Below are 24,773 nucleotides of genomic sequence, written 5' to 3' on the forward strand. Positions count from 1 at the left end.
AAAAATTTTAAACCGAAATAACCGAACTGACCGAACTTTCATATAATATGAATTTGATCGAAACCACCCCGGTTTATCTTTTAATACTCCGGTTTATTTCTTAATCAATTGCTTTAAATACTTGGTTTATTTCTAAATATCTTAGTTTATTTCTAAATTTCTTAGTTTATTTCTTAATACTCCGATTTATTTCTTAATATACTTCGGTTTATTATAAATCAATTATTTTAAATAAAAAATTAATATATTTCGGTTTGAACCGAACAAACCGAAATAAAATTTCGGTTCGGTTCGGTTCTATTTTTAAAACCGAATTATAACTGCTATTTTGAACAAGTCTAGTCGAAATCAAAGGATATATTAGTCAATTTAATATTTAAAACAAATAAATAAAATGTTAAATAGTTAAAAGGAGATAGAAGAAAGAATGTTAATTTAATTTATATGTTAATATTGGATATTAAAAAAAAAAACTGTTCTCATGAACTTTACCTTAAAGAAAAATCATACGAGCAAATACAAGAACAATAACGAGCACCATCGATATTATCGCTGTCATCATTAGTTGTCATCATTAGTGCTATTATTGCTCCCAAACAAAACCAATAAAATTAGAACAGTAAATAATATTTACGGTTCGAATTCACAATTCGAACCGTAAATATTATTTACGGTTTGGGTAGAAATAAAATTTTGTCGTGATCTTGGTTATTTATAATAAAATAATTTATTTTTTTGGTAAAAATAAAAATCTCGGCCAAGGCAGGCTAGTTGGATAATGACATAATGTGACATGTTATTTGCATTAATATCATTTATGTTATGAATAAATTATGAATATGGATGTTTATAACTTTCAAAATTCATTCTCCACTATTCCCACTACTATTGAAATTTAATTTTTCATTTAGTATTATAATTAATTTAGATGGTTTTTCATTTACAATTTGTGGCCTATAAATAGAGTCTTTGTAATATTGTATTGTACACACATGAGAAATGTATGAATAAAGAGATTGTCATCTTTTTCCTCTCTATCTTGTTTATTCTTGTTTATGCTTATTTTTCTTTATTTTATAATACGTTATTAACACGAGAGCTCTACTAGTTGAAGATTCGAGATAACTTTAATATATTTTATTTCAATTCCATTTATATAAATAATATTTCTTAGTAATTGCTAAATGAAATAAATTATCAATTTATTTACATTTATTTTTAAGAGTTTTAGTATGGTTCATATAATTTTATATGAAGTGCATTTTTTTTAATCTTCCAGAATAAGGTTTAAAGAAATCTTCTTGAAGAAGATATATATGATTTAGGAAATTCATTTGAGAAGATTTAAAAAAAATCTTTTGAAGAAGAATTATATGATATACAAATTTTGTATGATGTTCATTTTGTTATTTTTTTTCTCTCAATAATTTAATCTTCTCGAAGAAACTTTTTCAAATATATCAAGGTCTTCCTGAAGAAGATTTCAAGAGATATTAAGAAGTTCTTCTTGAAGAAGATTTCGAGAAATTTTATATGATGCGCAAAATTTTATATGATGTTCATATTGATATTATTTATCGATAATTTTAATCTTGAAGAAATATAATTTATTCATGAATATTTTAAGAAATTTTTCTGAAGAAAATTCCAAGGAAGAAGATTTAAAAAAAAAAAAAAACTTCCTGAAGAAGATTTATGCAACTCACAAAAATTAATATGAGAAGATTTCAATATATCTTCTTGAACAAGATTTCAATATGGTTTAGATGTGAATTTTTTTTTAAGATGTAATCTTCCCAAAGAAGATTAAAAAAATATTTCGAGTTTTATATATTATCTTTTTATGTTAATGAAATGGCCTGAAGCCATCTGATTATCTTGTTAATGACCCAAAGCCATATGAAGATAAATTATTGTTATATGGACATGGTAATGAAGAAAAGACGCATCATTCCACTAGAAGTGGAAAAATAATGAACAACATGAATTACCACTAGAAGTGAAAAAATAATTAACAAGAAGAATGAGAAAAGTGATAGAATAGCGAACAAGAGAATTCATACTATTATTACGGTGGTAAAGCTCATTGGTCACGTACCCGTCGTACGCTGACGTACCTGTCATATGCAAAACAAATTGTTGACATGTATCAAGCATCACTAAGAATTAGTAAAGGCCATGTTTGGTTGTGGAGTTAGAGGTGGAGTAAACCCCTCACTCCACGCTTAAGGAGCCAAACGAGGAGTAACATAGGCGATTTAAGATGGAGTAAGATTTGAGCTAAACCGGAGTAACTTACACCACCTAGAGAGGTGGTTTAGCTTACTCCACCAAACATGATCCGGTTTAGCTTGGAGCAAAAAATTTAATCAGGTTTAACTTTACTCCACAACCAAACACGACCAAATTGTTTAAAAAAGATTAATCTTAGTTATTGTTGAAGTGGCATTTGTTGCATTTTTTTATAAAGACAATAAAAGTTCAACTTCTTATTTATTTATTTTTTCGTTAAAGTGATCTTTATTATTATTACTTTTGTTTCAATAAAGTATGACTATTTTTTTTTGTTAACAATGACATTAATAATTTACTAATATATTATTATGAATATTTCCAAAGTTTAAACTTAGGACTAAAGTTCTATCTGAGTATGTAGATTATTTATAATAATAAAAAAAGCTCTAAAGAGAGAGAGATGTATTTATATAATTTATTTTGTTCTAATTGAGGAAAAATATAAAGGGATGATATGCATAGGCGGGCATGGGTGACACATTTATGGATTGTCTCACGTAACGTCTTTCATTATATCTCCAATTAATAAAGGATTAATGATGAATTTTGCATTGGATTAGTACACCTCTATTATAGAGTGACTATTAATCTAAAAATGCAACATTTTTTTTGTGAAAAATATTTTATGCAACATTCTAAACAAATGGAATTTGACCAATGATCTTTTAAGTAGTACATTAGCTTCATTAAGTGCTTACCACTGCAATCTTTTTAAGGAAATCCAATGGTAAGAAAAATGTCCATGTCAAAATATAAAATTTAAATAATATTATTTTATATTATTTTTGAAGATAATTTTTTTTATTTAGTAATACAAGAAGTCAATGTTGGCACTATTGTCCGTAGTACAAAAATTGATTGAAAGCTTCAGAAGAGTTATTTTGTTGTTACATGAAGGAATACAAATTTATATTGATGATGTATTATATTCTTGTAAGTCTCAAAGAAATTTGTTAAGTTTTAAGAATATCCATCGAAATAGATATCATGTTGAGACAACTAATGAAAAAAAATATTGAATATATAGAAAACAATGCATATTGAAAACAAATTGCATATGTTTTTTCTCCGACTTGTATTACACATATATTAATACAATTAAAACACATGTTATTGTAAACTAGAAGTTTACATACAAGAATATGTTTATAATTTGATATGACCGGTTGGGTCATTCCGGATCAATAATGATGTGAAAAAAATAAAGAATTAATGTGAATATTCATCAAAGAATCAGAAAATTCTTTAATTTGATGAATTTTTTTTATGTATTGATTTGATGTCTAGAACATATACAAAGTGATATTGTGGAACATATATCCACCGTGTGAACCATTTAGAAATAAAGTTATTTTTTTAAAACTTGGTCATGACTGAGATGTATTCAGTAAAATCTCCTCAAAATGCATTCTAAATGAAGCTATAAAGTTTTTTGAGTAAAAAATAAAGCTATAAACTTGAATTCAAACACATTTGAGTGTTAAATTCCTGGCAATTTGTACAAATTAAGCTATCGATAGTGTTGGAATAAGGCTTTATTATATTTATATGTAAAGTAGTTGCTAATTCTATATATTCACTTTCCAGTGGGCAGCGCTAGTACAGCTAGTACAACTGTACAAGTACAAGGTGGTATATATATATATATATATATGTTAATACTTCCTGTGGGCAGTGGCAGTGGCGGGACCGAATCGTCTACCCCTTGGGGCAGGAAATTCTTGCTCCCAGAGTCACTGCGGGTGGGCTCAAATTTAAAAACAGTAACAGTAATTAAATCCTTTAACAGTAACTGGTCTCACCCCGCAGTGACTCTGGGGGCAGGAATTTCCTGCACCCCGGAGGACAGGAGATTCGGTTCCGGCAGTGGCAGTGCTAGTAAGAGCAATCTGTACACGTCAAAGTTTTTGTAATTGTTTTATTTTATTTTATTTATTATGTTCCATATTGATAGGATTAAAATTAAATGTAGTTAAATCAACATAGACAATTAATTAATGTTGACTTCGATTAATTAAAGACTTCTCTTAATTATGTATGAAAGTAAATCAAATAATAAAAAAATTTCAACAAGGACACGTCAATCTTAATTAATTCTGAAATAACAGTCTAATATTAATATTAATATTAATATGAAATTGTAGTTATACGGTGCTAATGTAAATAAATCACATTGACATTAATAAACAGTAAACAGTGTTAATGTATATAAATATTGGATCATATATAGTTCAATTAAAAGTATCTCCACGTCAATTTTTAAATTAGTAATTTTAATAAAAATGTCACATCATTATTTAAGTATCAATCTTAAATGTAACAAAAATAGTTGTAAAAATTATAAAAATATTTAATATGTCTTCCATATTGAAATATGAGTAAAGCTAGCGTGTGACATGCTCACCAAGAAAGTTTGGTGAGCATAAACTCCAAAAGTATATCGGATCGACGTCAAATGTCAAATCCAAACCGTTGAAATCCATGTACTTCATGAGTGATGCATATACATGCAAAATTTTGAAAGTTTCGAGTTTATTTGCTACACGGTCAAGTAGTCAAAGAAATAATAAAGATTGAATATATAAAATAACTTATAATAAAATGTTCATTTCTTTGACCACTTGACCGTGTAGCAAATAAACTCGAAACTTTCAAAATTTTGCATATATATGCATCACTCATGAAGTACATGGATTTCAACGGTTTGGATTTGACATTTGACGTCGATCCGATATACTTTTGGAGTTATGCTCACCAAACTTTCTTGGTGAGCATGTCACACGCTAGCTTTACTCTTGAAATATAATGTAACGCAGAGATGAATATTCTAATTATATATAATGACAGGGATGATATATAATAACACTAAATTAATGAAGTTGAAATGCTTAAATGTTGACATGCAGATTAATTGTTATAACTAATTATAATATATATAGAGAGAAAGAGAAGATTCTCAGCGTCAAAACCCAAATGGACGCCATATTTGAAACTCTGATTAATTGACCTTTCTAATTACTTCACATCTCTTTCTTTCTTCTTCTTCTTCTTCTTTTTTTTTTTTATTATTTATTCTCTGACCTGAAATGATAAGCACTATTACAAACAAAAAATAGTGTATTTAGTGTTCTCTCTTAATCATTGTTATATGAAATTATTAATCCAATTCAGGCCAGGGTCCCATTCTCTCTGTTTCCACATCTGCCCTTAATCTGACGAGGCTAGATTTTATGTGCCTTATGTATTAATGAAGAAAAAAACATAAAGTGATGTAACTAATATATCGTGATTCGATCATATTATATCACACCGTCTGATTAATTTTTTTTACATGAAATGATATAACTAAAATGATAGAAGATATTTACAGATGATCACGTTGTGATCACACGCGCGTGATGTAATTGATCATTTTTTTAATTTAAGTCAAATCATTGAAAAAAAACACACAAAAAAACTAAAAAAAATATGATAAATTGCAAAATAAAATAAAATATAGAATAATGTTGAAAAATTAGACGTGATGTGACATTATTTGGCCAGGTCAGTTTGCGTGACGTGATATATGTTTTTTTTATATAAAAAAAAAAAAAACACTTTGCGCGAATAAACACATTATATGATACACAAATTACATCACATCACGTGACTGACAAATATAAAGTAATGTATAATAATGAAATTCACAATGACATAACTAATTTCTTTCTTTATATACGCTAACATGCCACAAAGTAATTGTGGTACAAAATCAACAAGATGGAATGCAAATAAGATGGACAAAAAAATATGATAGCCACCGAGGCTACTTAATTGGACAACGACATGCATCAAATGTTAGCGAGCAGGCATTATATATATATGGAGAACATCGCCAAATTATCACCTACTCCATCATCAATTTAAATATTACAACAAATTAATGGTTGATTAAAAGTAGATAGATAAATAACGAGCTTTTTCTTAAAACCATAATTATTAAAAGTAAATTCAGGAACCAACTTATTTCTTTTTTTTTTCTTTTCTTTTTTTAACAAAAACTATAAGTAACCGAATAAGTTATTCGGTATATCTCATTTACATTTAAGCAGTACTAAATAGCTTATTTAATATCTCTCAGTTTCACAATTTTTTCGTAGTTTTTGCCAAGTAAAAGGGTAAAATTGAGTGTACTAAATATGTTATTCGGTGCTGGTTAAATGCAAATGAGAGGTACCGAATAGCCGATTCTATACGTATGATTTTTGTAAAAAAAAAACAATAAAGTTAGTTACCTAAATTGTATTATTCTAACTATTTTAAAAACAAAAAAAATCATAAATAAGTTGAACGTATTAAATGTGTTATATAGAATTTTGGGTAGCTTTTTTTCTTTGATGTAGAATTATTGCGAAAAGACATCGGTAGATTGACTGCGCGCATCAAAATAATCATAAAGAAAAAATGACGACATGACCATTCTAAAGGAGAGAAAAAAATAAATTGAATTTTTAAATCTTATTTTTATACTAATCTCCTTCATTCGCTATCATTTTTCTATTAAAAAGATTCTCCGTTGGATTTTCAGATTACTCAGAATAAATATTCAAGAAGGACCAATTCTTACAAATAAAAAAAAATCAATCAAAATAATTATATAGTATTAGTTATCATTAGCTATGGTATAATTTAAACATAGCGAAGCATTTGAACCTTGAAAAATTCCACAACAAGCTATAGAAAGAGCCCTTTATTATTTTTTATTTAAAACTTTGTTGTAGATTCAGGGACAATAATTAATAGCTGTTTTTTATCAGGATGTGTTTAATCTCAACTCTTGTTAATTATTACATTACATAAGTAGGCAGGATTTGTTTATCCTACTTTTCAAGGTACAGACATTAACAGAGCTAATTTGGTTTCATGCAGCAAACCAGCTATGTACTTTTTCAGTTTATTTTGCGCTTCATGAAGTAAATCAGGTCTGTCAATATATTTACCCACTCTTTTTGTCGGAGTTGTATATTGGCGTACATTTGCGACCTTCCACCTACCGATCTAACCCGATAAGGAATTATCCATCCATTATAAATCCATCCGATAACCCAAATAAAACTTTCTTCTGTTTGTTTCTTCAAAAAGATTAAAGTAGTGTTTAGAAAAAGTAAAAGGAAAGCGAATCACTCACCTCTTTGATTGGGTTTAGGGTTTGTGGGCCCGGATCCAATTACAAATATAGAGACCTAAACTTGAGGTTGAGGTCTTCTCTTCTCTTCTCTTCTCCTTCTAACCTTCTACCTTCTTTCTTTCTTTCTTTCTACTTTTTTTTAATTCATCGATTTCCTCTCCCAAAAATTCCCCACTTCTCTTTCTCACTTTCTCCAATCCAATTCAATTCAAGGCCAAATCTCGCACTTCAGGTTAGATTCTCTCTCAATCGAGCTAGCTATTCTCTGCTCTCCGCTTTTCTCGTTGTTAAGTTGGTTTGTTCAATCGTTTCAACGATTTTGGTAGATCTTTGCTGGGTTTCGTCCAATCATGAAATTACTGGACGGATCTGATATCCTTCGCATATAATACTTCAGAAATTGTGGTCTTCCTTCTCTTTGGGGCTAATTAAGTTTGTAAATTCTCTATGCATTTCAAAATATGAAAATTATGACAGAATGATATAAAAGAGATTTATATTTTCTTGGTAACATACATCTCAAATATTACTAAGCTAATGGAAATTTCTATTTTCTTTTGGCATGTATCATGTATGTAAATATTTACCTTATAATAGTCTTTTGCTTCAGGCAGAGGCTTTTTGCACTGCCAAGTGCTTTATAAGTAGTCTTTAATTTCTTTTTACATTTATTGAATAAGTATTTTAGACAAACTTCTTAAATAGTCTTTAATTTCTCTATCAGCATTGGATCATGGCTTCAAAGCGTATTTTGAAGGAGCTGAAAGACCTCCAGAAAGACCCCCCAACCTCATGCAGTGCTGGTACATTTCAATTAGTTTTATTGTTTAAATTTATTTTAACTATATAGTTTCAGAAAGCATCCATTATATTATAACCCTCAAATCATGGGAACTACCTTGCACAACATTTACTCCTGTCATCATACAAAATCGTTTCCACAAAACTTCGTATTCTCAAAAAAAAAAAAGCTCCAAACTACCCCTTCCATTTTATGCCGCCCCTTCTTGACATGTGAGGATAACTCAGAGGAGTTTACTTTTGTAGAAGGTTTATGACATTTATTTTGAGGTCTCAGTGAAAGTCATCTGAAATTTATTCGAATACTATACCCGTATCTGTCTGGTTCAAGCCATGACCAGAATACTATACCCATATATTGTGTTCAGAAACTAAGGCCCAAATGAGACCCAATCAGTTGAGTTAGTTTTGGCTGGGAACTAACTTTGTCAAAATACAGTGCTTTTGCTAAAATAAGAACATTTCTCTTTGGAAGGTCAATATTATGTTATATATGAATAGGTCCGGCTGGGGAGGATATGTTCCACTGGCAAGCAACAATCATGGGCCCACCTGACAGCCCTTATTCAGGCGGTGTTTTCTTGGTCAACATCCATTTTCCTCCTGACTATCCTTTCAAACCCCCCAAGGTACACCTCATTATATTGATATCAAATCATCTCTTCATGACATAGCGGCTTCCGGTTTGGTAGTAGTAGGGTGTAGTACAAAGACATTTAAAACAGGCGTGGTGCCGACACCCGTCAAGACTATAATGCTCGTAGCATTTGTTTACAGTGGTATAAAAAAAAAAATCTGAGTCAAGTACTCTTTAAGATTTATTATTTCCTTTCTGTGTAAGGCTATGGTAATATGCATATTATGGATCGACTAGGTCTATTGATTCATATTTTTATTTTCAAAGCTCAAGCAGTTGATCCGAAACCGTTAAACATGATCTCCATATTAAAATTAACTTGGAGGCCAATTTTACGTTTTTTAGAAACTTTTTTCCTATATTTTTAGATGGTCCATAATGTTTAATTCAAGTGATTTCCTACATATCGGAAAAATTAGCAAGTATATTTTTATATGATGATTATGTTGAGCAACTCAGCTTGATTATTTGGACTTTGAAAATGAATATATGAGTTCATAGCACAGACCCGCTCTGAAATATGCATATTACCATAGCCTCACTTTTCCTTTTTCTCATTTCTTATGTTTCCCTGATTTTTATGATGAAATTTGCGCTTAGTTGTGGCTCTAGATTAATCTATTTAGTGACAAAACAATTGCAAATAATAAAGGTTGCATTCAAGACGAAGGTGTTCCATCCGAATATAAACAGCAATGGTAGCATCTGCTTGGATATTCTCAAGGAACAATGGAGCCCTGCTCTTACCATCTCCAAGGTATACATATATGCATGCAGAATCGCATGTGCACAATTACATCATATCTAACCTCTAATTTTTATATAAATTTTATTCAATTATATTAATGTTCTATTTGGTTGGGACAGTCTGTGAGATAACAGGTTGGTGGCTACTGTAAGATAGATAAAGAACTCTCTACCTCTCTCTCTCTCTCTCTCTCTCTCTCTCTAATTGAGCTGTTCTTCTTATACCCAGTACCAACCATACAAGCAGTTGTAACAGCCTCTCTTTCTTTTTCTTTGTTTTCCTTCTATTTTATTTATTTATTTTCTTGGGGAAACTTTAGTGCCTTTTTATGTTGTGAAAGGGTTTTTTCTGTCTCCAATGCCAATATGCTACTTCAAATTAACTTGCATATTTGTTTTTGTAAAATGTGCTCAAGATGAAAACAAAAGAGAAACTAACTATACTTGAACAGGTCTTGTTGTCAATTTGCTCGCTCCTAACGGATCCAAACCCAGACGACCCATTAGTGCCTGAAATAGCACATATGTACAAGACCGACCGAGCCAAGTATGAGAATACTGCTCGCAGCTGGACCCAGAAGTACGCCATGGGCTGACATATGGGGCCCGGAAAATTTCCTGAAGAACAGATTTTAAGTACTATTTAATGGCCTATTCTGTTAACTATGTGATCCAGAAAACTTGTGTTCCTTTTCAATTGTTAGTCATACTGTTGAGTCGTGCGTATTTGTTAATAAGCTAAACTAAAAATTATTGTTTGCTTCTTTTTTTCAGTAGGTATTGTGACATTGAACTGTGTTGATGTTTTATTGTTAATAAGCTGCTCATACCAAGTGTCTTGTTGTTTTGTTGTTGTGAAACGGAGCTGATTCAAACCCCACAGACACAGTAGTAAAAACAACAAGGCAAATTCATGCCATTCAATTTTGGGGACACTGCTAATAATAATTACCTGACTAAACCAATGGAATTCAGATCCAGTGCATTATAATACCTGACTCGGTATAATGTCATAATGAGATATGAAATGACAGGAAACAAACCGGATTAAAAGTTTAAAACAATCTTTTGATTTCGACGCACCAAATTCGAAGAGCCATAAATGATGAGATATATACATTACAGATTATAAAGATTAATCTGATGCTTAAAATTAATATTAATCGAAAACTTTCTAAAACAACAACTTTTCTGTGGCTTCCTAATGACAGTCCATTTTCATTCTTCTCTATAACCTTGTCAACTTAATTATTACAGACTTCTATAACTAAGGCTTCTCTGTGATGACTGAAATGGTTCCCTTTTGGCTGTGATTTGATGAGGCGTAACTTAGAATAAACTTTTGCCACCCCTCACTGGATATAGCTTTATTCCTGAGTTTTTTCCAAGGTTGGCTTAGAAAGCCAAAAGATATATTAATTAAAAAAAAAAAGAGTTATTTACAAGAGGGTTTCAATACCTTATGCATTTCATACTTCATCATATTTCATATCTTCTCTTTCAAAATTCAAATGGTCGATCTAAACCGTTCAACTTCAAAATGATATATATATTAAAATATATGCTTGGGATAAAATTTTATAATTTTTTTACTATTTTTTAAGATGGTAGAAAGTCACTGTTTTTTAATGGTCTAGAAACAGTGATTTTATACCTTTCTTAAAAATTAGGTGAAAAATTTCAAAAATTATAAAATTTTATCTCCAAGCATATTTTAATATGAATATAATGTTAAACGGATTTTGAAAACGAAAATATAAAATATAAGGTATTGAAACCCTCCTCTAAAAAAAGAGTTTGATTATCTCCATTCTTATATTAAGCACATAGGTGTCCTGATTTGTGGACGGTTTTGATTTAAAGATGAAATTCCACATTGAATATTAGCTCTCCGATAAAATATTTTGATTTTATGCATCTTTTATGTTATTTTACATGTAGAAGTCTAAATTTATTTAGACACATACTCGCCACACGCATACACCATACACAAATTGTATTATCTTTCTGATTGGTTTTGATTTTTTTTTAAATGTCATTTAAAGAATTTTTGAGTTGACTGATAATTGATTGATCATGTCTTCATTTTTTTTCTATTTTGGTAATATTGTTTAAGAGAATGCTATTTGTCATTTAACATGTCATTTTTTATGAGATTTTTTTTAAGAAAATAAGTCAAATAGATAAAAAAAATGTATGTCATTTAAAATGTTCTTTGATATATTATTTATGGAATGTTATTTACGTGTAGATGTTATTTAATATATTATTTAAGAAATGTTATTTGTCATTTAGTATATTTCATTGCAATGCATGGATATAATACTAGTAAATATACATACTATATCTGTTGGACAAAACCAGACAATGAAGCAATCATGAAATGAAAACCAAGCAGTACTTTTACAACTCAAATCTCTGGCAATCAATCACGCAAGTCAACTATTCATACTTGCTGCTGATAGGAAAAAATTAAGGGTACACAGACAGAGAAAGCATATATCAGTAAGAATCTGAGTGATAATGTGCTTTGAGTTATTTCCTTTCAATTTCATTTTAATTGAGGTTTGAATTATTTAGAATAATTTTATTTCAATAAAAAAATTTGTTGTGCAACCCCTCATTTTATATAAAACTGATATCTTTCAAGTCCATGCTTCAAATGTGTTTGTTGTGTGGAAGTGCATGGTCGGCTAATAATATAATTACTTCAGCATGCATGTATGTATAGTATTATTTAAGCCCATACATACTATTATTGACGATATTTGAATGATATCTTTGAATTTTGGTGATGGATGGAGACTTGTATTCAACCTCCAAAATTTGGCGCCTAGAGAAGAAGAAGAGAAGGATGTATTTGGTTCAAGCTTCTTATCATTTATCATTTATCAGTTAAAGAGGTAGAGGTAGAGGTAGAGCCGTAGAAGAAGGATTGTGAAAGAAGTATTATAAATGGGTTTTGAATCAAATCTTTCTCGGATCGGATCCACCACAGATATCCTAATTAAAGTTTGAAATATTTGTATCCTTATCTGCTTTATAATCTAAAACTGTATTCCTCTGAAAAATATACGTTTCTATATACATAAATGCGAATGCGAATGTTCATATCCATCTGATAAAGACTGAAGCCCTATTGGGATTAAATAACCTAATGAAAATTTATCTAATTTTGTTACTATTTTAGTTTGGGGCTTAACCTTTCAAATAACACAATTTATATACATGGTTTTGAGAGTAATGCAACTGATAAATCTACCAGAAAATCATATATACTAGGTACATGGTTATTACAAGTACTGCAACCTATACTATAATATTCGCCATTGTTGTGTATCTTGAGCTTGATTAATCAAATTGGTTTGATTGTTTGATTTCTGTGTTCAATTCACGTGTTCGTGTGGGACGCAGCATCAATGTTTGAAGATTAATTAAAATCAAACACAGAAACGTATCTTACAATTAGCACCTCATTCTTGCTGTGCTGTTGGTAGGAAAAAATTTAAAGGTACCTGACTGAATTAGTAAAGAAAGAATATATCATTATGTGCTTAGTCCATACTAATACTATATATATTGATGGGATGGGAGTACTTTTGTTGTTGATTCACCTCACAACTAATTTGGAGCCTAGTAAAGCGAATCATATAAGCAATTTTTATTTTTATTTTACTTTTTTTGAGAAAAAATGTGAGTCAACCCAACACTTAAATCCATTGATAATGGTAAAAGATTACAAGAGTTTTGTAATGATAAAAAAATGAAAAAAAAAAGGCTCAAACAGCTGAGCTTGTAGTAAGGAAAGCAGGGAAAAAAAAACAGAAACATAAACTTTGAAACTTAAATAGTTGGTAGCACTTAGTGAAAGATCAAGGATTTTTGCAAAATAGGCCTCTGGTTTTCTCATCAGCCACATCTTGAATTGTCAGTACCTATTTGGTACCCTGTAGCTTACCAGTATCATACTAGTAGCGTACCAGTTCAGCCCGTTATCTCGTCTCCGTACCAGTGCCTCTTTTCCCATCTCCTTTATGATTAGGGGGTATAATTTTGCTTCTTCACCTTCTCTTCCATGTTACTGGAAGAATTGGATTTGCCACCATATAAGCAAATCTTATTCAGATCCACCAATGATATCCTCAAGTTTGAACTATCTGTATCAGTATACGTATAATTTAAAACCGTATTCAATTGAAACATATCCAAAGGTTTATTGCTAGAGGTTCGCTCTTTTGTACTGATCCGATGAGGTCAAAATAACACGTACCATCCACACTTCCTCACCTCGCTTGAGATGGTGGTAATGCCGGTACATTTAAACTGGATCACCACAACCTTCATACTTCAATTGCTTATAGGAACAATAAATGACAAGGTATTGGCTATGCGCCTATGCCATACACTAACACTGCCCTGAATCCAACCTCTTTTCTCAGACAGAATGAAGACAGTTTAGAATTGTGCAATGCTCTTTTGCTTCAGAAGTGTTTTAGTTAAAAATGTAACCTGCCTTTTGTATAAAGGTATGGCTGATTTGTTAACAGCTGATATGGTCAGGTTACTGATCTCCATTTGGAGATTTTGCTGCTTATCTATCATAATCAAAAATCAACATCAATTGATCCCAGTTGTTTTCATATTAATCACATTTTAATACGACTAAAAAGTTGGTTCTGCTGTACCTAACCTAATCAAGTATTTATTTATCACTTTAAAAATATTCACCAGATGATATTATAAAGAGTTTTCAAGGGATGATCTTTTCTGATAAAGACTGAAGCCCTTAGGCTTAAATAATGCAAAGACTGAACCTTTCAAAAGAGAAACAAATCTTTCTCATTTTTGGCTTAACCTTTAAAATAATTCAATATACAAAACACCAAGTTACCAGGAAGAGAGCTATGACTTTAGGAGTTTAGTTGCATGTCACAAGTAAAAATTGCCAAAAAGGGACCGATGTTCACGTTATCTCACGCTCCATGCAAAATATCAGTAAACTTAAAAAGAGAACAACAAAGGGAATTTTGAATTACCAAATTATTCATACAGCACTAATTTTTTTTTTCCCAATTTAACTCAAAAGTGATCATAAAAAGGTGAAAGAAGCTAACATGATAAGCTTTTGAAAGGAAAGCAAAAGATACATCTGCCATAGAATCATATATATATACAGCAACATGTCAAAGTTAACTCGCACAAAATTATATAATACACAGCTATTACAAGTGCAAGCTACTATAATATTCTCCTCACTGATTAATAACTCCACGACAAAAGACATGTAACGAACTCATACGCAACAATAAATTCCGCAACAATAAATTGCGCAAAAGTTTAGTAAACTAGATATACCATACCATACACCATGCAAACCAAGCACTCGGTACCAGCTATGTACCAACTAAATCCAAATAAGTTGGCAGAAACCAAACAAAATATTGCATGAACAATTCATCCTGCTTAACATATTATATTAGGAATAAACCAACAACCTAATGTGACCATGTAGCTTATCATCCTAATATAACACATTAACCCGAATAAACTGCACATAGTTTATACATCCAAATCATCTAAATCACTAGGTACATATGGATGGGTACAAAATATCTATCCTAGGCACCGCCACCGACCTCATGCACATAAACATTAGCACTGAGCCTTCCCAGCCCAATCTTACACCCCTCGCCTTTTACTGCATCCACCTTCGAAGAAACTGCCATCTGGCCCCGCACCCTGACACAAGCCATCTCGCTCTTTTCTACATCCAACCCTTCCTTGTCAGCTCGGGAATTTGGTTTCAGGTCCATCACAACCCTGTTTGAACCATTATCCCCCTCCATTTTCCTTTTATTATAAGACCCAATAATCAGACCAGGAAAAGGACCTGCCACTTGACCGGTCTCCTGCTTCGGCTCAACCGCACCAGCAGGGACCACAACCAAATCCGCCTCCTCTTTTATGTCTCTCAGAACAGTGGTACTAAAAAATTTGGCCTCTAATTTTGGATTTACCAAAGTATCAATAGAATTGCTCACCTCTTTCTTCAAATCAAAGGACTCGTCAGCCTGCCCAGTGGGATCCACCACAAAATTAGTAATTGCTTTCGGACCCCGCAACCTGACTGCAGCTAGATCATAGGCGGCCGCCGCCTCTTCAGCCGTGTCGAAAGTGCCGAGCCAGAGCCTCCGCCTCTGGTTTGGGTCTCTGATCTCTGCCGCATACCGGCCCCACGGTCTCAGTCTCACACCACGGTACCTTGGGCGAACTGACGGCCGCACCCTAGATGACGCACCCGTTTCTACCTTGATGATGCTCCTCTTCACCCTCTTTCGTGGCGGCAACAGCACTCGCTCGTCATCATCTGACGAGTCTGTTGCATCAGCATCAGATATGAGGATGCGCACAAGGCGAGGTACAGGAGGCGGATTGGTGCAAGAGCTAGGATTAGGGTTAGGGTTAGGGTTAGGGTTAGAATTGGGGTTTGAGGTTAGTATAGCCATGGAGGAATTGGAATTTATGGCATGGGGATAAACGGGGTGGTGCTCGCTCAGCCCTTGGGTCGGAATGAAGGGGAGAGAGGAGCGCACAGTGGAGACATGGGAGCAAAGTAATAGGTTTCGTTTCGTTTCGTGTAAGGGTTTCTAGGGTTTGATACTTGTTTTCGGGAGAAGCAACCAGGCGGGAAATGGAGGATAGAAGGATGGGAGGAGAAACGAGAGGAGGGGCCGAGATAAGTGCGAGAAAAAAGTATTCCTATCTCCTACAGTAACTTAATTTTTTATGTTTCGTTCGACTGTCCGATCTGCATTGGCACAAATCTTAAGATCACCTCGTGCATTCCAATTTCCAACTCGGGGATGATTGGCTCGGATATAAAATCAATTTTTGAATTACTTTAGGGGATTCAGACCCCGAGAAAAGTCGGTTTTGGACCATCAGGTGTTAATAGATCTGGTCTAGAATTAAATGGCAGAACCGCCTGATTTGAAATTCAAACAAGGACTGTTTGTCTTTGTCGTTTCCTATACTCGTCTCCACTCTCCAGAACCTTCTAAAATAGGAGTGAGTCGAATTATTCTGGCCTAGGGTCTCAGGTCTGGTACCGCCGTACCGGTACAACAAAAAAAAAAAACTAAATTCTGTCACTGTACTAGCACTACAAAAGAATATATTCTTTGAGAAATATCATTGCGCCCGTGCCCATCCAAATTTTTTATTTCAACTCAAGACGTTGAAATATTTTTAAAAGTGTAAATATGAAATATTTTTAAGAGTGTAAATATGAAACATTTTTAGACATGGAGGGAAAAACGTAATACAATAATATACTATTTGTATTACAATAAATCGGTAAATTTTACTACATTTTGAAAAAAAATTCAATGTAATTATTGTATCAAATTTTTACATAACCAGTCCACAAAATACACAACAAACATAGAATAATCAAATGGATCTATTATTAAATTCAACTATGTTTCGTAGTCAAAATTACGTGTGGACTTGATGAATCGAAATCAAAGACGTAACATGTATTGATTATTATTGGATTTATAGTTTAATAAAATCCATTTTCTGATTTTCAGAATTCATGCATCCCTTTTCTCGTTTCATTTTTACTGGGGCTATTTTCACAATTATCAGTGTTAAGGATATTTAAATTATTCCACGAATTATCATGTACTTATATTCAACCCCGATTGTTAAATTTGAAACTCTGAAAAAGAGATTGAAAAGTGTTTCAATTTTTTTTTTTTTTTTTTGACGTCAAAATTTCCAAGTAGTCAAGATTTTATGAGGACAAGAAAAAAGAAAGTTTGTAAAATTTGCACATGATTCATATGCTGACAAGTGGAGGCAAAAAAATGTCCTAACTACGGTCAACAAGTCACATTCTTTAAAACTAATTTCAAAGAATAAAGTGACACATTCACAAGTATGAATACTTGTGATATGCAAAACTACAAGCTAGTCACGGTTTAAATTATTTATATTATATAAAAAATATTTGTGATAACTCAAAATACTTGTGATATAATTTTTTTTATTTATTTATATGAATACTTGTGATAACATAGGTCACATCTAACGGTTTTATTTTGACTTTTAAGTTTTAAATTTTGAGTTATTAAAGTTTTAAAAAATAGAGACATGGTGGAGACACAAAAAATGAAGGCATTTGAATCCTCCTCTTCAAAGTATTACATTCAACTTTATTTTGTTTTTCTTATTTAAGTCGGCATTCTCTCTTTAAAATTACAACTGGTAGAGCTCCTTATTTTAATTATCATATATTCGCATGTATTCTACAAAAAAATAATATATGTTAGTTTTAGCCTACACTAGTGTATTGAAAAAATCTGGCGGGTCTAGATTCAAACCAGGACCGACCCCACTCTAGCTAGACCCCCGGACCGGACCGGATCGAACTAACCCAAGGGTCAGGTCTAGTAAGGATTTAGACCGGTTTTTTCATTAGTCCCGTCCAAACTCGAGACCCGCCTAGACCTGAACCGGACTAACCCGAGACCCGTCTATATCCGGAATTGACCAAATTCGAACCAGATCGGACTAAATAGAAACAGACTTGTTTCGGCCAGAAACAGTCTACTGTTAAAAAAAAAAAAAAGAAAAAAAAAAAGATCCGAATCCAACCAGTGTGAATTTTGGGTCATGGATTTAGCACTAATTTGGACCAAGTCCTCCAAATTAGACCCAACGGTCTTGACCCGTGTTAATCCGTAGACCCGCCAGACCCGATGACCGTGAAAACTGTGACCCGGCCGGGTCCGGACCCCAACCTGACCCGACCGGTTTTCATATGACTAGGCTGCACCGATTTCAATTTTTGAAAAGGGCATTATGGAAAAGGTAAAATAATAGAGCTGTACGTCTGTACTGGTAAATCGAGGTTGGATGGGCATATAAACCGGGTGTACAGTCTTAAAGCGAGCAAGGGGTAAATTGGGTACATGCTGTGTCTTATTCTTTGGCAATTAAAATGAAAGTGGAGATCGGGTGGATACGGATATTCTGAGTCTCTGACATCACGATCCCGATCCCGATCCCGATCCCGATCCCGTTGCTGATCCTGACCCTCGTCCCTGGGGGATCAAAAGATGAAAGATGCTAAATTCGAATTCGAATCCAAAGAAACCAAAAGAACATCAGCAGCATATTCCACGATCATTTCCCTCTCTGACACATTCAGTCACACCACAAAATGTTTAGTAGGACACCACAAAATTCACGGCTGAAATATAATATAATTTCATAATTACCACGATTCAAATATTTTGCAGTCTTGTAAATAACTTCATGCGCTCATCGCATCCACTAATTAATAAAAAATAATTAATTTAAATGAATGTTTTTTACAACACTCATATTTTGTGTTTTTTATATTTTAATAGTGCTTCGCATTTTATCCTTATTTTTAAAGTTAAACAATAGATATGAACTGGTCAATGTAATTTTTATATGAAAATATGTTTCAAAATTAAATTTTATATTATTTTCAATTTTTCTAACTATTTTTTTTAGATAGATATCAAATTATTGTTTTTAAAATATTCTAACTATATATAAAAAGAAATGTATCTATCTAGAAAATAGTAAATAATTTTAAAAAATATAAAATTGGTGTCCAAATACATTTTAATATAGAAATTATGTTGAGCAGTTCTGATTTACAATATGTATTTTCAAAACAGTAATAAGAATGTGAGGCACTAAAGAGACGAGACATTTGAATCCTTCTAGTTTACAAATATTTGAAAACAATTTTAAATTTATATTTTTTAAGAAAAATATAAAATACAAATATAATTCGAGAAAAAAAAATTAGGATGAGGAACTTTATGTATTTTAAGCATATTTTTATAAAAAAAATGTTAATATATATTATATAGTCCGGCTAATGTCATAACGTTATAATTTCAACCTAAGTTATAACGAGCCAGTTTTTGAGATTTCAAAGTCCAAATAGCCGATCCGAACCGTTCATCTTGTTCTCCATATTAATATGTGGTTGGAGACCAAATTTTACATTTTTTGAATTTTTTTTTTTTACTTTTTATTAAGCCACTTTGAAAATCACTAATCCAAATATCAATATTAAAACCAAAAGGCACCGTTGGATCAATCCAATTCCAATATATAGAAAGTAGCCTGTTATGTATAAACTAAGCAAATGTTATATATATATAACCCACTATGTTAATTGTAACAATGACCAAGTACTGTCTGTAACGATGGATATGTTATTGAAATAAATATAACAGTTGCGTGTCAAAATATACTCCATTTAATATATAACTTGCTTCTCAAAGAAACCAATTAGTGTATAAAGAGCCTATTAGGCCACCCAAGCTATATTCAATACTATCCATACGACTTATAATAATTTATGTGATTGACATCTTTATGATCGTATTTTGGGCCTAAATAGTAGAAGAGACCGCCCATGGGCCTATTTTTGGTATCGGGCTTTGGATGTATATTAGATATTGAAATTCCTACTAGCAACGAACTGAACTGAGTGATAAGTGATAACCGACAAACAAATGAGAAGCGCTAAAAAAACATGGCCTATACAGGTCTCGAACCTGTGACCTTCGCGTTATTAGCACGACGCTCTAACCAACTGAGCTAATAGGCCTTTTTCTTTTATATTATTGGATAATTAATCTGTCAAAATTATATAAGATATGATTCCCATTCAACGGAGAAATGTTCAACTTAATTTTGATACAAAAACAGCTAGCGGTTTCCTCCCCTAATTAATCTGTTTTTTACAATTAACACTGGTTGGTACATCGATCTGACGCCATTTAAAAAGAAAGTTCATTTGACATATATATATACCAACGTAATCTTGGACCAATTAAGATTCAAATTGGGTTAGGTATATTAATATGCAAATTAAGACCAAACTATATATATATTGAGTAATACAAATTAAAATGATGACGCCCCAAATTTGATTCTTAAAACGAGGAACAATTAAACTTAACAATTTTGATCACTATTATATATATATATATATAACAGAGTGAGGCTAATCTGCACTTGATCCCTGTTTATTTTGGTTGTGTCCGGTTACAAATCTGATAAATTAATGATTTTGTATCTGTTAACAAAAGTGTATTATTGGTCACAATAACTTTGATTTTTTTTTTTTTTTTCTTTTTTTTGAAGAAATGGTCAGAATTAACTTTGATATTTTTCTTGTGTGCAAGTATTCAATAAAGTACGTCATCATCTGGTTCGTTGAAATCCATGTGACTTTGTGACCGCGATAATCATTAATTTGCTTTTACATAATGATAATATATATATATATATATACGCGCCCGTCATCTCAATATTCTAGTTCCGCCTAGTGTTTGGCAAAAACCCGGGTTGGGTATACCCGCCCGTACCCGCCACCCGGGGTACCCGTGCCCGAGTTCGGGTATGGGTCGGGTACGGGCAAAAACCGGACCGGACCCGTTATTTTGGACCAATACCCGACCATACCCTACCCGAGTTTACCCGTACCCGACTAAACCCGTACCCGACTACCCGAGTACCCGTACCCGTATACCCGAGTTACTGTTCATCCATTTCAAAATTCAAAAATTCTGATTTTTTTTTCCCCCAAACCAACAAAAAAAACCAGAAAAAAAATAAGAAAAACCCAGAAAAAAACAAAAAAAAAACCAACAAAAAAACCAGAAAAAAAAACAGCAAAAAAAAAAAAAAAAACCAACAAAAAAAAAAAAAAAAAAACAGCAAAAAAAAAAAAAATAAATAAATACCCGTACCCGCCCTACCCGTACCCGTACCCGCATTACCCGTCAAGGGTACACGGGTAGGGTATGGGTTTTGAAAATTATACCCGCCATACCCGTACCCGAATACCCTTGTACCCGAGTATACCCGTACCCGAGACGGGTATACCCGGGGTACCCGTACCCGCCCGAGTATAAATACACTAGTTCCGCCCATGTATATATATATATATATATATATATATACGCGCGGTCCTTGAAATAAAATCCTTCATTATTTATATCCTGTAATTTTGGGGGGATAAACTAATGAATTAATTAAGCTAAAGTAGTGTCCTAACTAATTCAAAACTAGAAAAGCAATAATGAAGTTTACTATGTTCGTTTGTGTTAGTTGCTAACAACCTCCGTCTTGTTTTTAATCTAACAACCACAGTCGTTAGTCGTTACGTAGTGAGACCGATAACTAGTAAACAATTAATTTACCACATGTGGAATAGACTTATTACAATGGGTAGGTGCCTCTCTCTCTCTCTGTCTCTCTCTCTCTCTCACACACACACACTCTTCAATTCAATCAACAAATCATTTCATAATTAATTAATTACATCCAGAATAATATGATATCTTTATAGAATCTATACTAACAGTTTTATTGCAATCTATAGAAAAAAAAATAAGTTTAGCTTAAATGGAAATTGAGGCAAGTAAATTAGTAGGTTTTGGTAAACCATTTTTTCTTCAAATAGGAAGTTGGTGGCAACAGGAGCTAGATGGACTTATGCCTCTGATTCTCTTTCCATTTTCTATGATACCTAACAAGTCTAAGTTTGAACACCCCACCAGTCTCTTCAAATCTGTCATACTATCTATCTATCTATCTATCTATCTATCTATCATGCACCTTCCTCTTCTCTATCCTATAAATTATCTCCTCCATCACAAATCATAACACAAACCCTTTCACCTCTTTAATTGCTCTCTCCTCTCTTCAGTCATTAATTCTTCAAGTTTAATTCTTCAACAAACTTTAAGCTATGGCTAAAGTACAGGAGATCAGGCAAGCACAACGTGCACAAGGTCCGGCTTCCATCTTGGCCATCGGTACAGCTAACCCGAAAAATGAAGTGTACCAGGCTGATTACCCCGACTTCTACTTCCGCATGACGAACAGTGAGCATATGACTGATCTTAAACAGAAGTTCAAGCGCATGTGTAAGTTGTACAAATTTAGTATGAAGATGTATATATATATATGTTGCCAATTATTTTAGTTTTAGTTTCTCATGATAATCTTATTGTATTTCAGGCGACAAGTCGATGATCAAGAAGAGGTACATGCACCTGACCGAGGAGATCTTAGCTGCAAACCCGAACATGACCGCTTACATGGAGCCGTCACTTGACGCACGTCAGGACATGGTTGTCGTGGAGGTACCCAAGCTCGGTAAGGAGGCAGCCGTCAAGGCCATCAAGGAGTGGGGCCAACCAAAATCCAAAATCACCCACTTGATCTTTTGCACCACTAGCGGTGTCGACATGCCCGGGGCTGACTACCAAGTCACCAAGCTCCTTGGACTTCGTCCGTCTGTCAACCGCTTGATGATGTACCAACAGGGTTGTTTTGCTGGTGGTACCGTGCTCCGCATGGCCAAGGACCTGGCTGAGAACAACCGCGGTGCTAGAGTTTTGGTGATTTGCTCGGAGATTACTGCCGTTACCTTCCGTGGACCCTCAGATACCCACCTTGACTCCCTTGTCGGACAATCACTTTTCGGAGATGGTGCAGCTGCTTTGATCGTAGGTGCTGACCCTGACCTAGCAATCGAGCGGCCTTGGTTCCAGTTGGTCTCAGCTGCACAGACCATCCTGCCCAACTCAGAGGGAGCCATCGATGGCCACCTCCGTGAAGTCGGTCTCACCTTCCATCTCCTCAAGGATGTGCCCCGGCTCATCTCGACAAACATCGAGAAAAGTCTTGTTGAGGCTTTTACTCCCCTTGGTAATGAAACAATATATTACACTTATAATTATATTTGTCACTAAATATATAATAAACAATACCAAACAAGATAGCTAATATATATATGTACGGTACATGCAGGTATCAATGACTGGAACTCCATCTTTTGGATTGCACACCCGGGAGGCCCGGCGATCTTAGACGCAGTAGAGCAAAAGCTCCAGCTGAAGAAGGAGAAGATGCGTGCGACAAGGCACGTGCTGAGCGAGTACGGTAACATGTCGAGTGCATGCGTTCTGTTCATACTGGACGAGATGAGGCGGCGGTCGGTGAAGGAAGGCAAGGCCACCACTGGAGAGGGCCTCGACTGGGGTGTGCTCTTCGGTTTCGGGCCAGGCCTCACTGTGGAGTCCGTTGTTTTACGTAGCATTCCCGTCGTCGAAGCCCCGGCACACTGAGAGAGAACAGCCCCGGCCTGGATGATATATATACGTGTGCTTACTGTTTAAGTTGAAATTAATTAGTTTATCGCTAGCTAATTAACAGTAGCACTTTTTCTATTATTGCTTTTTTTTGTTTTTGTTTTTTGAATGCGACCGGGAAACTACAATTATTACAACAGAAGGAATAAAACTATATTGGACGTTAATTGATAATATTGAACTGGTGTCTTATTTGTTGCCTGAGGATAATTTAACTATTTATAATTTATTCATCTGCATCCCAGCAAAAATAGTTTATTTCAAATTATATATGTTGTGCGGTTGACTGGGAGTGTGTCATGTGCACAACGGATGAGGTTGAATCTAGAGATCACCTATTCTGGAATTGCAACTTTGCTAGGGCTTTTCGATGGGGTTCTTTGCAGCAATGAACATAAGACTACCAATACATACGGAGGTTGCACATGAAGTTTGGTGGAATAATAGGGTCGCCCTATCAGGGGAACAAAAGAAGAGATGGGACGGGGCATGGGCAACGGGGCTTTGATCATTGTAGAAAGAGAGGAATTGGAGGATATTCTCTCAGAAAAGAAAGCAGACAAATAGATTAATTAATGAAACAACAGAAGAAGCTAATCTATGGCCAGTCCATTGTTAGTAAAAGGAGAGTAAAGAATAGAATGGGAACGTACGATCATGGTCGATCATTCGTGGCCTTAATCAGTGTGTTATTTACGAGTTAACATTGTGTAAAGTAGAATAAAAAACTTCCGTTGAGAGATGTAAATAAAATTTTCTTATTCAATAACTGTCCTTTAAAATATATATATATATATAGAGTAAGGCTTGGGTGCTATGCATATATAGCATAGAGGGCTACGGTGCTATGGCTCAATATTTGAGTTTTTAAAATTCTAATAGTCGATCCGAACCGTTCATC

The 24,773-nt window shown here is 33.4% G+C and overlaps 3 protein-coding genes and 1 non-coding gene across 4 annotated transcripts; 2 read left to right on the top strand and 2 right to left on the bottom strand.

Annotated features, from left to right (window-relative positions):
- Positions 1 to 7,491: 7,491 nt before the first annotated feature.
- LOC144563526 (ubiquitin-conjugating enzyme E2 28-like) lies at positions 7,492 to 10,469 on the top strand. The gene is made up of 5 exons (XM_078313021.1): positions 7,492 to 7,694; positions 8,187 to 8,265; positions 8,765 to 8,892; positions 9,553 to 9,657; positions 10,100 to 10,469. Exons 2-5 carry the CDS (start codon positions 8,196 to 8,198, stop codon positions 10,241 to 10,243), a joined length of 447 nt encoding a protein of 148 aa, XP_078169147.1. The 5' UTR covers positions 7,492 to 7,694; positions 8,187 to 8,195; the 3' UTR covers positions 10,244 to 10,469.
- Positions 10,470 to 14,779: 4,310 nt separating this feature from the next.
- LOC144563185 (uncharacterized) lies at positions 14,780 to 16,364 on the bottom strand. The gene has a single exon (XM_078312599.1). It carries the CDS (start codon positions 16,151 to 16,153, stop codon positions 15,266 to 15,268), a length of 888 nt encoding a protein of 295 aa, XP_078168725.1. The 5' UTR covers positions 16,154 to 16,364; the 3' UTR covers positions 14,780 to 15,265.
- A 3,875-nt stretch (positions 16,365 to 20,239) lies between these two features.
- On the bottom strand, positions 20,240 to 20,313 carry TRNAI-AAU (transfer RNA isoleucine (anticodon AAU)). Its single transcript has one exon. It is a non-coding gene; the product is annotated as a tRNA-Ile (tRNA).
- Positions 20,314 to 22,364: 2,051 nt separating this feature from the next.
- Positions 22,365 to 24,065, top strand: LOC144563214 (chalcone synthase-like). Its single transcript, XM_078312645.1, has 3 exons — positions 22,365 to 22,642; positions 22,737 to 23,429; positions 23,532 to 24,065. The coding sequence occupies exons 1-3, from the start codon at positions 22,465 to 22,467 to the stop codon at positions 23,846 to 23,848; spliced, it is 1,188 nt and encodes a 395-aa protein (XP_078168771.1). The 5' UTR covers positions 22,365 to 22,464; the 3' UTR covers positions 23,849 to 24,065.
- The last annotated feature ends 708 nt before the right edge of the window (positions 24,066 to 24,773 follow it).

The sequence above is a fragment of the Carex rostrata genome, chromosome 12 (assembly GCF_964058835.1).
Source record: "Carex rostrata chromosome 12, lpCarRost1.2, whole genome shotgun sequence".
NCBI lineage: Eukaryota > Viridiplantae > Streptophyta > Magnoliopsida > Poales > Cyperaceae > Carex > Carex rostrata.